Below are 17,146 nucleotides of genomic sequence, written 5' to 3' on the forward strand. Positions count from 1 at the left end.
CTTCACCCTCTCTGCTCATTGACCTTACTGCTACAACAGCCAGATGTCCCTCTCTCTCTCTCCCTCCTTCCTCTGGTACAACATCACGAGGATGATTGATGTATTTTGTATCCAAAACTCAAATCTAAATCTAAATCCAAATCCAAATAAAAACATGAGGTATCCAAATGTGGCCTAAAGTTACTTGCGACTTCGTTTTGGATTTTGCGAACTGTTATTTGAATGCAATAATCATTTCTTGACTCAAAAATCAATTCTCTTAAGATTGAAAACGAACAGCACGGAGTTTGCTTAGGGTGCACAAAGGCTAGGATAGTAAATGGGTTTTGCTCTGCATTTGTGTGCCCTCTCAGCAAAATCACTCATTTGGTTGCCAATGTAGGCATTGAAATCCCTAAAGACTAAGTAGACAATCTTATTGCATCCATGTCCCCTCGTACCTTCAAAGTCAGGTAAAACTAATAAACTATATCTCTCTCTCTCTCTCCTCTTTATGTGTTGGTAATGGCACCCCCTCCCACTACTCTACTAGGTTGAGAACTTGAGACCAAACGCTACTGTCACTATTCACCACTAGGTAAATTCTAGGCAAATCAAATGTCTGTCCCCTCTCTATTGCCCATATTACACCACTAATCTACAGAGGTAAAACTACTTGCAGCCAAAAAGAGCGAGCGCGGGGCTTGGGTGTTCATCTTCTCGGGGCTCTGAAATTTAGAAACCGTATATTTATACACATCAATGGCTGCCGTAGGAGGAGTATTGCTAGATGAGTCAATCCTATTCGCCCAAGACGGTGAAGGAAATACTCATTTTGTACCCGGATCAGAGGCTTTGCTTCGCAGGCTTCACTATTCAAAGATTCATACGGTACAAACCCTATACGTCTCGTTTCTTTCTTTCTCTCTCTCTCTCTCTTTATTTTTATTTTCTTCTTAAAATCGATGATTGAATAACTTGATATTTCTGGTAATGGTTAGGGCATTTGCATGCATTGAAGAAATGGGTCTTTTTAGAACAATCTTGTTATGTTAGAAAGCCTAAATTTCTTAGATTTCTTCATCGAATTTCTCCAGACTGTTCGATGATAGGGTTTGTAGTTTTTTGATATTTTTTGTTAGGGTTATAAGCGTATACATGCATTTGAGGAAATGAGTCTGTTTTTCCCCAATCTTCATTGTTATTCTTTTCTCAGAAAATTAGGTCACTCCCTGATCAAACACTAGCTGGATGACCTATTATTATTGTTTATTACTAATAGTGTTTTATTGTAGTTGAAGCTCATTATATTGAGCTATTTTACTGATTTGCTGATAGAAAATCCTATTCATATAATCATAAAGCAGTGGTAAGGATGTATGGTTTTCAGCAGAAAATTACTCTTTCTTCGATTTATGTTGATTTTCTATCGTCATAATATGCCATTGTAGATAACAAGAAATCAGATTGTTTCTATAATCAGATTGTTTCTATCAGATTGTTGCTGATATTGACTTGGAAACTGGCATCAATATCCGAGTTTCGCTTGGCCGAGGCAGTAAAAAACTCATCAATTTAATAGGTAGTCCATAATTTAAAAAAAAATAAAAATTAATAGATGGAGTTTGGATTGCCTGGCCAATCTGGATTTTATTTAAAATCCAAATTTGTCAAGCACTGGTTTTGAGCATTAAGCATGTAATCTGGTTTTTAAAAGGTAATTGAAAGTAAGGTATGGAACTTAAGATTGTAGTCAAATTCATGTGTTCTTTTCAACTTTTCTATTGTTGCCTCAAACTATTCAAAGTATTATTTGCTTCACTAACTTGTTTTTTCTTGTTTGACCTTGGCCACGTTTAAACCCAATATTTGAAAGCTATTTCTTACTCAAAACTTGCTAGTTGTTGAACCTATTGACTTGGCTAAGTCAAAAAGTTTAATATTGACCTGGTTTGACTTGCCCAAGTTTCGAGTCGGCAGCCGATTTTAGCTTACAACTTACATAATAACAATGTTTTTTTCCCCGTTCAATATCCAAGTTTTTTCCATTATGATTTGCAAGATTTTTGCTATTGTGTCGACTTGACTGTTTTGACCTGTGTAACCTATTTTTTTGCAGGGAATTTCCTATGGGGATGGTGTTTCATCTCAAAAGGTGCATTTTTTTATTATTCATGTTGCATTTCGCCCTTTGTCTTTATATTCAGCATCCGGTATTTTATTTCATTCTTTTTGTTGGATCATTCAATTGAGAAATATGATGCGCATGTACATCTGTGATTCTATTATTTCCAACTATATTTTTATGATTTGAAACCTTATTGTCAATGTTTCCACTTGTAGTGAAATTTGCTGGTGAGCTCTTTCCTTTGACCTTCAAGTTCCTTTTTCCCATTTTTTTTAAAGAACCCGTGACCTTTTATTCCCACAAGAAAGGACGTGTAATTGACCTATTATTATAGACGAGCTAATAGAAGCGTCTATGAAATTTGGACTGCCGCATCTAGATCACCATGTCAATTCATATATATGTCCTTTAGAAGATGATGATGGTGGGATAAAAACCCATCTAGGGGCTTTCCTTGAACTCCCTCTCGAATACTAGGGCACTAGCTGTTTTTTTACCTAAGAGGTTCACAGTAATTGCAAGCCACAGGGCCTGGGCTGTGCTTGACTTTGAAGTTTGAAGTTAATTCTGCTCTCTCAGTTGTCAAAAGCGACACGAAGCAAGGTTACGACCAAAGGAAAAGTCAGCTTGTTGTGATTAACGTTGTCTATGTATTTCAAGAATCATAAGTGGTAGTGGTGCGCCAAAAGTAAGATGTGTTGCTCTAAAAGAAAGATGTATGCACCTTTACACAACCCACCTACTACCACCATATCTACTATGTAAATCCAATTTGGGTCACCTCTCATCACATTCTTTTGAGTAAATTAAATCATATCAAGCTAGAATAGTACTCCATAGAAGAAATTATAAAGATGGGGAGCTACCTTCTAACAAACATGATTGAAGTATCACCCATACTAAGACTCATAGTCTAATATGTTTCAATTTTCATTTGAGCGATAGAAAAACAAAAACATTTGTTTGGTACATATACTATTCATATGAAGATTTACCATACTGCTTACAATGTTTTTCTTGTGCTACATGGTACGATATGTATATGAAATTTGGTATCTTGAACATGATAAGGGATAATCAATTGCCTTTACAAAACCATTATAAATTTTATCCTCCCTTTTCAATTATTCCAAAATAAAGTGGCTCGTTCGTACCACCGAAGAGAAAAAGATGTGGTTTATGATCAAACAAATATTGAGGTCTAGAGTCTAGACATCAAGTATCCAGCCATGTCATCCACTTGTAGTGAAGTCATTTGCTATGTCCCTCCACCTCCACCCCCACCCCCACCCTCTCCCCTCCTTTTACCTTGGAATTGGAGTTCATCTTTGTGTTATCTCCAGTCATATGCTTTATGAGTAAGAACATATTTTTTAGCATAAAAGGTTTATGAGTAAGTAAGGAGGATCAGGGAATGATGGTGATGGTAGCAAGGAGTAGGGGAATGGTTGGGGAAAGAGGAGGTCAAGAAGTAGAGGGGAAAGGCGAACTAACGAGGAAAAGAGAAAGGGAAAGGGGGAGAGAGAAAAGGAATAGTGATGGAAAATAGAAGATAAGAAGGGGTGACGGCTAACAGCCGTGGGTAGGAGAGAGTAAGATAGGGGAGACATAAGAAAGAATGGGTTTCAGAGAGAGAGAGAGAGAGAGAGGGAGGGAGGGAGGGACTTTATATGAAATTTTATAGAGATCCTATCGAGAGACTAAGGGTGGGATTCTGTAGTGGGATCTCTATATGACATTCTATAGCAATCCTGTTTTCGATAGCTGCCAATTATGAGGAAGACCAGTTTCTTTTTATTTTTTAGAAACTATCTTCAAAAAAGAGGAACAACATCATATGAAAGTAGAAATTGTAAAAGATGAATTTACAAATCTAATACAACAAATTAGTGGGATCTTTATATGAAATTCTATAGAGATCCTGTTTTTGATATTTGCCAATTATGAGGAAGACCAATTTCTTTTTATTTTTTAGAAACTATCTTCCGAAAGAGGAACAACATCATTTGAAAGTGGAAATTGTAAAAGATTATTTTACAAATCTAATACGAGTGGTTTGGTTACTGGGATACCATTCTTAACAATCATATAAACCCCAATCGCATTAAGTATCGTGACCACGGTATGAGAAAATTTCTAAACAGAAATTACTTAATATTTTTGATAGGAAGCAAAAAAAGTCAAGATGGATCTCTATTATTATCCTCAGTATTCTCTTCAAACTCCAGCTCTCTGACAAGTAGGGACTTAGAGTCAAGCCTGAAGGAGTGTATATTAAAAAACGGGAAAAGATGGCTGGATTATTGGAGAGAAGAGTTATCTTCTTTATCTATGAATATTTATGAAGGTCTAATGTTCTTTGCTAGATTTTATATGGGGATTTGGTTGATTTAAAATTGCAGAAGAAATTCTTAAGAAAATATCTGTGGCAAGTTTGGAAGTCTTATTTACTTTCTATTTTCAGTTATATGTGTCTTTCAGTCTTTCAGATAGGTTTAATTGGCTCTAATTTAAGGTTTAAGTTGGCTTGGATCGATGCCTGAGATTGAAAGAAAGGTTTTAGGGTTGCTTTTGAGGAGGCACATATGTCTGTTTATTTGGCTTGTCAATGAATATTGTATGTTCTGTGATGTTTATGCCTAATTAATAGCTTCTCTTCCATGGTTGATCATACAGATCACCTTTTGATGATTTCTCATCATTTTCACTTGTTTTTCATCCTAAAGGCATCTTAATTTCTGAAATTCTCATTTGTTCATAACTGGGATTATGGATTTCATGCTGTATGAAAATCTTCTGCCCCTCCTTTGACCTTTTTGCCCCTTTTATAATTAGTATCATAGTTGCTTTGGTATTTGCTTCATGAACCTCAGCATTAGTAAATGTCTCAATTACAATTAGTCAATGACAACCATATGTGCTTGTTTCAGGTAACCTTTATAAAGAAGATGTCAACGTTATACTCATTGGATTGCATAGCGTTGGATGCATCTTGTATAGATGCTTTTAATGGAACGTTACTAGCTTGGAGTGGTGCTGGAGAGAGTTATTTTTATGTAACTTCAAAAATCGATAAAGATTTAATTCTTAAATTAAGCAACCAGGGATGGACGATTGTTGTTAAAAGTGAGTACCAAATTCTACCTACTTTTCGTTTTTGTTAAAAATTTAGTACCACGTTCTCTGTTCTTTTAGGGAATGGAATCCTCGTCTTTTTAGTTTTGCCTCTGTTTTATGTTTCGGCACCCACTTTTAGGATTGTGATTGAGCAGAAACTTTTATTTACTTTTTTTTTCTAAGTTGGCCAAGGACACACAGCTTTGCGGATTGCTAAATCAAAGTTCTCGTTCCTCTCTAGGTTCTAAAGACAGTCCATTGGAGAATACGAGAGTGCAGTTTATTAACAAGCTGGAAGAGCTTCCCATCAATCTTTGCCGTTGCACTAAACTGGTCATAAATCAAAGAGATTGTGCTTCCTTTCCACTTTTTCGTTTATTTGTTTGTGTCCACTTTCACTGCACACCAGATTTTGTTGTGATATTACCTCCCATATTCTGATTTCAGGCACTCCATGATACAAAAGTTGTGACCATTGGTTATATTATGAAATCTTCTCGTGAAGAAGATTTTGCCAAGGTAAGGCTTCTTTAAAATCTTCTTCAAAGTAATAAAACCTGTCAGCCAAATTTTAGTTTGTCTTTGACAAAGACATCTCTTTCATGGTTGCTTGCTAAATTTAACAGAGAGGCGCATTCCCCATGTATCCTACGCAAAATGGGTTGATATTTGTTCCACTCACATTTGATCTTCCTTTAGCACCGCAACTACAAGAAGTAGATGCTGTTCTTCATAAAGCAACTGATGAAATTGTCCGCATTGACCCAGCCAATTTTTTGGATTGTTCTGAAGGAGTTTCTTTCTCCAAAGGGATTCAAGAATTGGAAAGGTAATTATTGAAGCCTATATACTTGTCACATTGTGTCCAAATAATGCGCGAAAAAATGGGTACTTAACAATTTGATTATTTCTTGCTTTTATTTGTAATTGATTGAGGACAAACAATATCATAGCCTGATTTTGTAGTGGGAGCTCTCAATAATATTCCCTGCATATATGTTTTGCGTATCGGCTAAATGTAGATGAAGCGATGTAATGCTTTGTCTTGTAGACTTGAAACAGTCATAAGTGATCTATAGTGAATAAGACAAAATCTGAGCCTGTGTGGTTGCTCTCACATGCAACAGCCCATCCGCGAAATGCCTTCTGCGATGGTCCCTAGCAAATCCCATAAAAGGATATGTTATTATAAATTTGTTGTTCAATTATAGATTATCAACAAAACATATCCTGTTAAACATTAACACGGAAGAGCTATATAACTAGTATACAAATGATATCTTAAAGCAAATGGCCATCTCAGAAAGTGTTTGTACCCAGCTTCTTATTTTGAAAAATGGAGAATCCTTGCTATACAGATTAATGAGTTTATTATACATATTTTACGTAGCCTTGTTCTTCTACATTATTTAGGTCCTTGAAAATATACTACACGTGGAAGGGAATTGGAAACTGGTTGGATGGAATTTGGAGAATGGGTACAACAAAGGAAACGGGTGATGAGGATTACTTTCATTCTTAGGAGTTCAATTGTCACACTTAGTCGAGTGGGTCCTTTCAAGTTGTTTCTTTTATTGTCATTGATTGAGATGCTACTGCCCTTTGTGCGCACGCGTGTGTGTGTTGGTGGGGGGGGGTTATATTTATTTAGTTTTGATGTATTTGTATTTATTTAGACATTGGATATAGTTTCTATCTTTGTACCAGTTATGTCATAAAACTGTCCATATATGGCGGTTTATTAGGTATTTTGGGATCTACTTGTTGGACACCTCGTATTGTGTCTAACACTGAAGCCTACTATGTCCAAATTACGTTTTGAACATCTAACCCATTCAAATCATTTACATGCATCTTTAGTAGACCTATTTTGCACATCAGAGTGCTTGCAGTAACTCGATGTGCTGGTGATTTTGAACCTTTGCCATATTTTATATTTTATTTTTGAAGGCATTATTTATGTTTCTAAGCAATTTATCATGAAAACTTACTTTACATAAGGAATCAAAGTTCCCCACTCATAAGGATTGGTTCTTGTACAGGTATATCCAGGATCACCCAGACTATTGCATAATTGACCCACTAAATAACATATACCCTTTATTGGATCGGCTTAGCATCCAGCAAATTCTACTAAAATTGGAGGATATCAACACAGAGAGTCGCTGTAAAATTCGGGCGCCACATTTTCTAAAGGTCTTTTATTCAGAATTGTATCCATTCTGTTTAGATTGCACTCTCCATATATTAAAATCGTTCCTGATGATTGACATGCTAGTGCATTTATAATCTTCATGCACCAACCATGGATTTAAATTTCAGTCTCAACCAAAGCCCGTTTTTTTTTCTTTCTTTTAAATTTCGGTCATTTCAGCCGAATTTTTTGCAATCTCAGCTAAAATGATCAAATTTCGGCCGAAATCCAAACCGAAATCCGAAATTTTCAGATTTCAGACCCAACCGAAATCCGAAATTTCGGAAATTTCGTATTTCCAACGAAATTTATAACAATGGCACCAACAGATTTGCTTCATTTTATCATACACTGTCGAACATACATTTCACTCAATTGTGTGTTCAATACTCATCTGTGTTGAGAAGACTCCATTTCCTTTAAAAGTGCTGTGTTGAAGACACAGTTCACACGTCTTGACACAACTCTTAGAGGAAGAACAGTTTTACTCTCTTTTTATATTCAAATATATGACTTTAGTCTTTATTATATTTCTATTTATCTGTATACATTTTTACATCTTATGCTTTTATTACCTACTGGTATGGAACAATGTTTTTCAATGCGTTCATTTAACTGTATGGAGGTGTAATCATGTCAGATCACCATGTGTAGTATGCAAAATTACTGATATATCCTCAACTCGTTGCTCATTATGTGCAGGTTGATAATTTTCACATGCCTAATATGGCAGAAAGACTATCAGAAGCGAAGCTAATTTTTCCTAATATAGTAAAGCCGCAAGTTGCTTGTGGGGTAGCTGATGCTCATAATATGGTATCAGTTCATATACATAGTTTCTCTGTGTTTACTTGATCTAAAGCTTAAAGGAAGTCTTATTGTTTATATTTAGAATATATAACCATTTCCATTGATCCATAATGAAGATTTTTACAAAGAGAATTGTGATTTACCAAATTATTCTTGAAAGAAAAAGAATTCATTTTGGTTCTTGAAAACTGTTGAAGGTATAAAAGATTAAATAATGCCATCCCCATCCGCTTAAGCTTTTGGAGTTACTGGTAGTTTCACATGGTAGTAGTTTCACAAAAAAAAAAAAATGTCCACAATCACTTTAATCAACTTGCAACTTCGCCAAGTTGACTACATTTGGCTGTATTTTGAATATCGAGTCTAAACACTAACCAGACAGAGTTCAACCTAGCATTTTACTAACCCAGTTGAGTTGAACATGGAGATCCTAATACTGGTTTTCATGGCGAGTTGACGTAGTCTGAAATTGCAATAGAAAAACCAATCACTATGTCATAAGGATTAGCATTGGTTACTTTTGCCGTTCTCAACATTCATAATTTAGATGAAATAATCATAGTTCCGAAGTTACAGTTGACTGAATAATAGTATATTTCGGCCATGTTGCTCTAACCATCCTTTTCCTTGTATCACAGGCTATAGTCTTTCGAACTGAAGATTTTAGGGACCTGAGTGTCCCTCTTCCAGCTATTGTTCAGGTATGCAAAGAACCATTTTTGTGACTGCATTTCGCTACTTGTTTTGGATCTTGGAGTTATCATTGTTTCCTTGTCTTATCTTTCTTCCTGTGTTGACATCATACTTTCTAGCATGATTCAAGAACTTTCAATACCATGTCTGACTTTGACTGAAGTGAACTATCTGCAAAAGTAGCCAATTTAATACATATACTGGAGTTAGGATTTGGTACTTGGAGCCCAGCCAAACCAAGTTCATCCGCCAAGATGTGACTTGATCATCGAGTTTTTCAATATGGATCCTCTACACAGTACAGGTTTTGTCTGGCAAAAGGAACATTCCTGCGGGGGTTGGGGTGTGGGTTGCTATCATTGTGATTTGGAAAGAATCGAAGTTCCAGCTAGAGAGAGAGAGAAAAAAGGGGGATATAAGATATTGTTGGAGTTAACTAATCTGGATATCAATCTGAAGTGGATGCTCACGGCATTTTATGAGTCGTTGGTTGCGAGCTTAGTTATCAATTCCGTTTCGTTCGCCGTTTCATTTTGGTGTCCGGAAGGGAATGTTTCGGTGTTTCTTCCGTTTCTTTTGAAACTTTTCGTTCCGCTATGACGGGGGAAATTTTTTTTAGAAGTTAAAAATATGAAAAATATCATATTTTTTTAAAAAATATATAAGAAACAATTAAATGAACTAAATATGTAAAAAATCATCTTTATTACTTAAAAAAAATAAATTCATTGCAGTTAATAAGTAAAAAATATAGTAAAATACAAAAATAAAATAAAATAAAATCTCTAAATCACATCACATAGCCCAATCAGTCAAGTATGTCATCTCCTCAAGGGTTTGGGACTTGAGGATCATTATACTCAATCGAGTGGTAGGAGCCATCTTTTTCACCGTCGTCACCACCAGCTCCAGAAAACAAAATAACTCTTTAAATCACATCACATAGCCCAATCGGTCAAGTATGTCATCTCCTCAATCATCTTAAAGGGTTTGGGACTTGAGGATCATCATACTCAGTCGAGTGGTAGGAGCCCTCTTTGTCACCGTCGTCACCACCAGCTCTAGAAAACAAAATAACTCTCTAAATCACATCACATAGCCCAATCAGTCAAGTATGTCATCTCCTCAATCATCTTAAAGGGTTTGGGACTTGAGGATCATCATACTCAATCGAGTGGTAGGAGCCCTCTTTGTCACCGTCGTCATCACCAGCTCCGGCATCTTTAGAAGGAGAATCTTTGAAGTTCGTGTCGTCGTCGGCGACCGCAACAACTCTAACAGACGCTTCAATATTTTCCCAACCAATACCACAACCCAATCCATCGTAACATTCATGTGATCTATACTTAGTGGGTCACTAGTGGTAGGAGATTTTCTCGATAAGTCCTTGAAAATATTGTCCAACACATAGTTGTAAATTCCGTTTCGGTCGCCATTTCGTTTTTGCCACCGAAACGGAATTTCGGTGGGATTTCGGTCATTTCGGTGCATTTCGGTCGAAACTTTTTCGTTCACACAAAAAATATATTAAAAAATATGAGAAAAATCCAAAAAAATAAAAAATCAATAGAAAAAGATGAAAAACTAATAAATAGTCCAAAATATGTGTCCCAAAAGGCATATTCATTACTTAAACACATAAAGTCTTGCACAAGTGCAACTGATAGTCTGATACATAGAAAAACATTAAAAAAAAAAGGATACATGAAAATGAAACATAGACAATAGCTAGTAGCAACAACTCTCAGTCATCATAACCCGGATGATCATACTCAATGTCTTCTTCGTCGTCGTCGTCGTCGCCGCCGTCATCACCACCTGGACCACCAGTATGGACATCTTCTTCAAGAGGCATGAGAAAGTCGTCGTTGTCGTCCCCGGCCCCAACCACAACAGTAGATGCTTCAAGATTTTCCCACCCAATGTCTTCCGGCGTGAATATGACATCTTCTTCTTCTGCAACCCAATCCATCATGACATCCAGATGGTCTATGCTCAAAGGGTCACTAGTGGTAGATGATTTCCTCAACAAGTCCCTGAAAAGGAAAACATTAAGTTTAATCAATGTCAAAGGTTAAACTTAAAAGCTTAAAGTGACGAGGTGAGAGTTGAAAACATTATATTACGTTGTATACCTTTCTCGAAACTTAAGATTGTAATGGACAAACACCAAGTCATCTAATCTCTGGTGCTCCAACCTATTTCTCTTTGCAGAGTGAATGTGTTCGAAGGTGCTCCAATTCCTTTCACACCCAGTCGCACTGCAGGTCTGACTGAGAATTCTGATCGCAAATGTCTGTAATTCTTCCACGTCACCTCCGAATTGATTCCACCATGCAACTGTAAAGTAACAAATAGTAAATCATTATTTGTTGAGAAACTGAAAGTTAAAATGAATTATACTTAATTAAACAAAAAACTCAAATATACCTGGTCCCAACTTCGTTCGGTTGCGGATTGCAAGCTTCATTCCAAACATACCCTTAGCCTCTCGATAATCCTCAATCTGATTGGTGATGAGGTCTTGTGTACCTTCATCAGGTACCAGTCGAGTGATGCATGCCAACAAGCCTCTGGTTACTTCACTGTGCCTAGAGAAGGTAGGAGTGAAAAAGAGAGCAGGGTTAAGAAAATATCCTGCTGCATGGAGGGGACTGTGGAGTTGCCTATCCCATCTTTGGTCGATGATCCTCCAGATGGGATTGTAATCTGATTTTCTCTTCAACCTCTCCTTGATGTTCTCTTTGGCCTTATCCATAGCCTCATATAGGTAACCCATCGCCGGTTTGTCCTGCCGATCTACCAAGCGCAGCACTCTCACTAAAGGCTCGCTGATGTTTAGAATGTACTTGCATTGGTCCCAAAAAGATTTATCCAACACAGTACTAACTACCCCTTCACTCAGTGGGTGTTGGACAAACCTACTAGTACTATACTCATCAGACACAAACATCTGCTGAAGTGCTTTCCGATTCAACACCAGACTTTGTATGCTAATGAAATTTGTAGCAAATCGGGTTGCAGCAGGGCGGCACAACTCCTTCCCTCCTGTGAACTTCTTCCTCATCAAATTCAAGAGGCTTCCATGGTTGTAGATGAACTTTGTAATCGTTCGAGCCCTCTCAATTGTGGTTGCTATGTGAGGAAATACAGTCGGTTTGCACAGATGCTCCAAGATGAGATCTAAGCAATGAGCTGCGCACGGAGTCCAGCGCGCGGAGTCCAGAAGAATGTACCAAACGCGGCTTCTAGTCTTTTCCCAGCAGCTTTGTAACTTGGCTCACTGTCAGTTACAAATTGCACCACATATTCCGGATTCACCTCTCCAACAATCTTTGCAAAGATATTGTATAATTCATCGGCATTCTTCACTATGCCAGATGCATCAACGGATTTGAGGAATATGACTCCTTTAGGGCAGTACACCAAAAAGTTGATTAGGGAACGTTGTTTGGTGTCTGTCCATCCATCTGCCATAATGCTACAACCAGTGTATCTCCACGACATCTTAATTTCCTCCAAGTAGTTGTTTACCTCATCCACTGTATTCTTCAAAATGGGACCCCTTAAAGCATGATAAGTAGGTGCCTTATAACCCGAACCCACGGCATTCACAGCGTCAAACATAGGTTGCCAGAAAGGTGAATTGGCAACGTTGAAAGGGAGATTGGCATCGTAGCAAAGCATGCCAACCGCCATGTCTGCTCTATCCATTGTTTCTTTAGTAGCCAAAGCACTTTTAATGCTTGGCTGGGCTCCAGGGGTTGTTCGTGCTGCAAAGAAATTCCTGATCCCTCCTGTGATTCCCTTCTTCTTCTTTTTTGTACCACTCGGTTCTACAAGAACTTCCTTATCTCTTCGTTGAGGGACTTGAGGCAATTGTGTGCCAAGGTCTTCTTCATCCTGCTCTTCTTCTTCGTCTGGTGTGCCATAAAAACCTCCAACCTCTGCTCTGGATATGCTCATCCTAGCCCTTTCTTTTCTCTTTGCATCTAAAAGGTACTTCATTCGATATTTTACATCTTCAGTCACTTTTTTGCATGATGCTACTTCACCAGGAACAGCCGCTAAATGTTCTTTCAAGCGGGTTATACCTCCACCCGATATGACTTTGCCACAGAATATGCAAGTTATTTTATTTCTTTGACCCGGAACCAATGTACCGTAAGACCATGCCGGGTCATCCGATCTAGCGGGTGCCGAACCAATAGAGGATGCTCCTGCAGAAGGTCCCGAACCCGACCCACTCATTCTGAAATGAAGTAGAAGAAGGGGAAAAATGAATTAGAAGAAAGAAAATTAAAACAAATTACAAAAAAATGAAGTAGAAGGGGACAAATGAAGTAAGAAATAAAAGAAAGGAAATGGAAAGAAATAAAGAGAACCTTGGGGTTGAACTTGAGTTGAAGAGAAGAAGAAAAAATTAGCCTTCACTCACTTGAAATAAGCCTTTGGAAATAGTTCTTGACTTCTTGTAGTGGTAAGTTGAATGTATGCCTTCCCTTTGCTCCAAAATAGACTTGGATTGAGTTGAAGAAGAGGGTAGACTTGTAGGAAATTTAGTAGAATAGATAGTGTAAGTGAAAGTAGAGAAGAGAAGGAGAATCACTTATGTGAAAGTGGAGGAAAAGAAGGTAGGGAAAATGCTATTTATAAAGTTTTTTATTGATTGTGCATTTAAAAATGACTAAAATACCCTTCCCAACAGCTATAAACAGTCACATTTTGAGGTTAAAATGGTCAAAAACCAAAAAGAGCCGTTGCAGGGGCATTGTCGTAAATTCTGCAAGTCAAACTAGCCGTTATGGCGATTTCGGCCGGAATGGAGAATTTCGTCCATTCCGGACGAAATTCCGGATTTCGGAAAATTTCATCCGGAATGGACGAAATCGAACGAAATTTCGTCCGAAACGAAATTTTGTCAATTTCATTCCGGAATTTGAACGAAACCGGTTCGTTTCGTCCATTCCGGACGAAACGAAACGGTATTTACAACTATGGTCCAACACAAATGAGTTTAAGTTTAAAATTTAAAGTTTAAAGTTAAGAGCTGTAAACATTAATTTCAATTAAGTAGTATACCTTTTTTGAAACTTGAGGTTGTAATGGACAAACATGTCATTTAATCTCTAGTGCTCCAACCTGTTTATCTTTGGTGAATGTATGTATTCGAAAATGCTCCATTTCCATTCACATCCACCTGTACTATAGGTTTGATTGAGAATTCTTACATCGAAGCTTTGTAAATTTGGGACGTCATTTCCAAACTGATTCCACCATGCAACTCTAAAGTAACCAATAGTTAGGCATTAATTTGTTGAAAGTTTAAATGAAAAAGCTTAATTAAATGAATAAATCAATATACATAGTCCCAATTTGTCTCGGTTTTGGATTTCCATCTTCATTCCAAACATACCAGAAGACTCCCGATAGTTCTCAATTTGACTGGCGATGGTGTCCTGTGTACTTTCATCAGCTACTAATCGATTAACGCATTCCATCTGGTGACGTCATTATTCTTGGACAAGGTAGGACTGAAAGAGAGAGCAACGTTAAGAAAGTTTTCCGGTGCATGTAGGGGACTATGAAGTTTTTATCCCATCTTTGGTTAATAATCCTTCATATGGGCATATAATCGGATGTTTTCTTTAACCTAGACTTTATGTTTTCTTTGGCCCTATCCATGGCGTTATATATGTAACCCTTCGCCGGTTTGTCTTACCAGAATGTGCCATATTTGGTTTCTAATTTTCTCCCAGCAACTTTATAACTTGGCTCACTATTTGTTATAAACTGTACCATATTTTCCGGACCTACTTGTATAACAACCTCATCAGAAATTTTGAATAACGCATCGGCATTCTTCACTGTGCCAAATGCATCAATAGTTTTAGGAAAGCTACTCCTTTAGGACAATACGCCAAAAAGTTACAGACTTGAAGGCATCACCACTCGTAGTGTCTCAACTTCTGCTCCAACATATCAAATACTTTCCTAAACTCTGCAGATGAAGTGTGACTGGAAAAATTGTGTGCTGTTTATTTCTGTTTTTTCTACTTAATGCAAAACGTATCTGTAATGACACCAAAATATTTGGAATAGAATAACTCCATAAAACTTGATAAATCAAGCTCATTTGAGTGGTAAGCATCTTGGTTGAAGAATTTTGTTTTGATAGGTAAGGATGAAGTTTGAAACCCTGACAACAATGGTTGACTTGAAGGCCTTACCACTAGAGCAAAGTCTCAACTTTGGGTCCAAGATGATCACATAATGCAGAACATGTATAGACTTTAAGCTATGTACATAGTAAATAAATGATACGGGCTAAAAGGCAAAATATATTACTTTTACCCTAATTGCCATGTAGAAATGTGTCTAAAATGGCAATCTTATTAAATATTTTGAGTATTTTTGTTACCAAAGATACATCATATTTTACTTTACGCCGTGATATTTTATCCAATTGCATTTTCAAAATAAAGATTCGGAAATTATTTTGAATTGTAGGAATACATTGACCATTCATCGCATATCTTCAAATTCTACGTCTTGGGTGAGAAAGTTTTTCATGCTGTTAGGAAGTCGACACCCAATACTGATGTTTTGTTGTCATCCTCTGAGAAAAATGGATCCAGACCAATCATCTTTGATAGGTAAACAAAGGTATTTTTTGTTTTGGCCATCTTTCATTGTTTCTAATGAATTTAACAACATATCTATCGAAGAAGGAAATTAAGAAGAGTATATATTTGTCAATGGATAACCATATAGTCTCATTCCGCAGCTTAAAATCCCTCCCTACTGCTAAGGATGAGCAGCATTCAGGAGCTGGATTCTGCTCCAAGGCAGATAAGCATTCACTTGATCTGGCTTTAGTCACTGACGCTGCACATTGGCTAAGGAAAACCCTTGATCTTACCATTTTTGGTTTCGATGTTGTGGTAAGAAACCTTGTTTCATTTCATTTGCGTCATTAAAGCCATTTTGGATTGCAGGAATTTTCTGAAAAAGTTGAAAGGAAAAGTATTTCTAAAATTTCATACCTCTTTAGACCAAAAAATATAACTTGAACCAACCCTATTCAATTTTTAGTTAAGCGTTACCTTCGATGTAGGACAATATCCCTCTAAACTAACCATAATCATGTCATTTCCCTCTAAATCATGGAAAGAAACAGTTTTCCCAAGAATTTTTTTCCTTCACAGATGTTTTCCTTGCAATCCAAACAGGGCCTAAGGCTTGATTTTTTCTTCATATGCTAATGCTAATTTCAGAAGACATCTCTTTCTATGTTTCTGTTCAAATTTTGTTCTAAAACATAAGCTGCTGAGGAAACATCTCAGTCTCCGAGTGTTTTATTTTCTTCTATGGAAAATTTCAGATTCAAGAAGGCAGTGGAGACCATGTTATTGTTGATGTAAATTATCTTCCTTCTTTTAAGGAAATCCCAGACACTGTTGCTATACCTGCCTTTTGGGATGCTATCAAGAGTTCGTATGAGTCAAGGAAAGCCAAATGAGTAATGGCCTCCCTTACAGTATTCTCCTCCTACCAGCCTTTCTTAGTTGCAGATGGCTAACACTCTTGTGCTTTTGTTGTATATGCCTCTAGATATGAAGGGCACAAGTTCAGTTGTGCATGGCTGAGGAAAATCTATGATTTGTACTTGTTGAACTTAGTATAATTAGATTCAATAAATGCAGAATTCAGAAAATGGGGAAGTTTACAATGTGGAACATTTCTTTTCTTCTCCCTACAGGTGATTATTCCAGTAGATGTTACTAAACATTTATGAGAGCAGTTCATCCGATGCGCTCGTTTCGATGGCCCATTGCTTGAAATCCACAACAATTTGGTCACACTTTGATGTGATTTTGATTAATAGGGGTGCAACTCGGGTCGAATTTTGGGAATTCAGGATGAACTTTTAGCATAAAAAATGGCCAATTTGCACCCCTAATTTTGAAGGATGTTTGTAACATTTGTGCCAGATTAGCCATGAGAGTGAGGAGAGACAACCATGTGAAGTGTGAACTTACAATCCAAAAGTTATCTTGTAATCAGTGTGAACCAGAGTTAGACCAATTAGTTTTATTTGAGTCCAACTCACTTGCACCCCTAATGGATTGCATCTACGGTTTTAAAATAATAAAATAAAAATTACCATTTTGAAAATTATATGATTGGAAAAACCTAAGCAATATCCTTCTAAATCATAAATT

The 17,146-nt window shown here is 37.0% G+C and overlaps 2 protein-coding genes across 3 annotated transcripts; one reads left to right on the plus strand and one right to left on the minus strand.

Moving 5' to 3' along the window:
• The first annotated feature begins 561 nt into the window (after positions 1 to 561).
• Positions 562 to 16,638, plus strand: ITPK4 (inositol 1,3,4-trisphosphate 5/6-kinase 4). Of its 2 annotated transcripts, XM_077354362.1 has the most exons (12): positions 564 to 870; positions 2,099 to 2,134; positions 5,038 to 5,233; positions 5,466 to 5,557; positions 5,672 to 5,743; positions 5,851 to 6,053; positions 7,267 to 7,420; positions 8,121 to 8,234; positions 8,867 to 8,929; positions 15,432 to 15,577; positions 15,709 to 15,865; positions 16,306 to 16,638. In XM_077354362.1, the coding sequence occupies exons 1-12, from the start codon at positions 742 to 744 to the stop codon at positions 16,441 to 16,443; spliced, it is 1,500 nt and encodes a 499-aa protein (XP_077210477.1). In that variant the 5' UTR covers positions 564 to 741; the 3' UTR covers positions 16,444 to 16,638. The 2 variants fall into 2 exon arrangements, with proteins under 2 accessions (XP_077210478.1, XP_077210477.1); XM_077354363.1 differs by lacking the exon at positions 16,306 to 16,638 and having other exon boundaries at positions 562 to 870; positions 15,432 to 15,587; positions 15,709 to 15,847.
• On the minus strand, positions 10,528 to 12,148 carry LOC143892315 (uncharacterized). Its single transcript, XM_077396836.1, has 3 exons — positions 11,352 to 12,148; positions 11,057 to 11,261; positions 10,528 to 10,957 (listed from the first exon to the last, which is right to left on the minus strand). The coding sequence occupies exons 1-3, from the start codon at positions 11,986 to 11,988 to the stop codon at positions 10,666 to 10,668; spliced, it is 1,134 nt and encodes a 377-aa protein (XP_077252951.1). The 5' UTR covers positions 11,989 to 12,148; the 3' UTR covers positions 10,528 to 10,665.
• Positions 16,639 to 17,146: the final 508 nt, after the last annotated feature.

Source organism: Tasmannia lanceolata, unplaced genomic scaffold (genome assembly GCF_043159265.1).
Source record: "Tasmannia lanceolata isolate RefF3 unplaced genomic scaffold, GAP_Taslan_0.1 ptg000015l, whole genome shotgun sequence".
In the NCBI taxonomy this organism is placed as follows: Eukaryota; Viridiplantae; Streptophyta; class Magnoliopsida; order Canellales; family Winteraceae; genus Tasmannia; species Tasmannia lanceolata.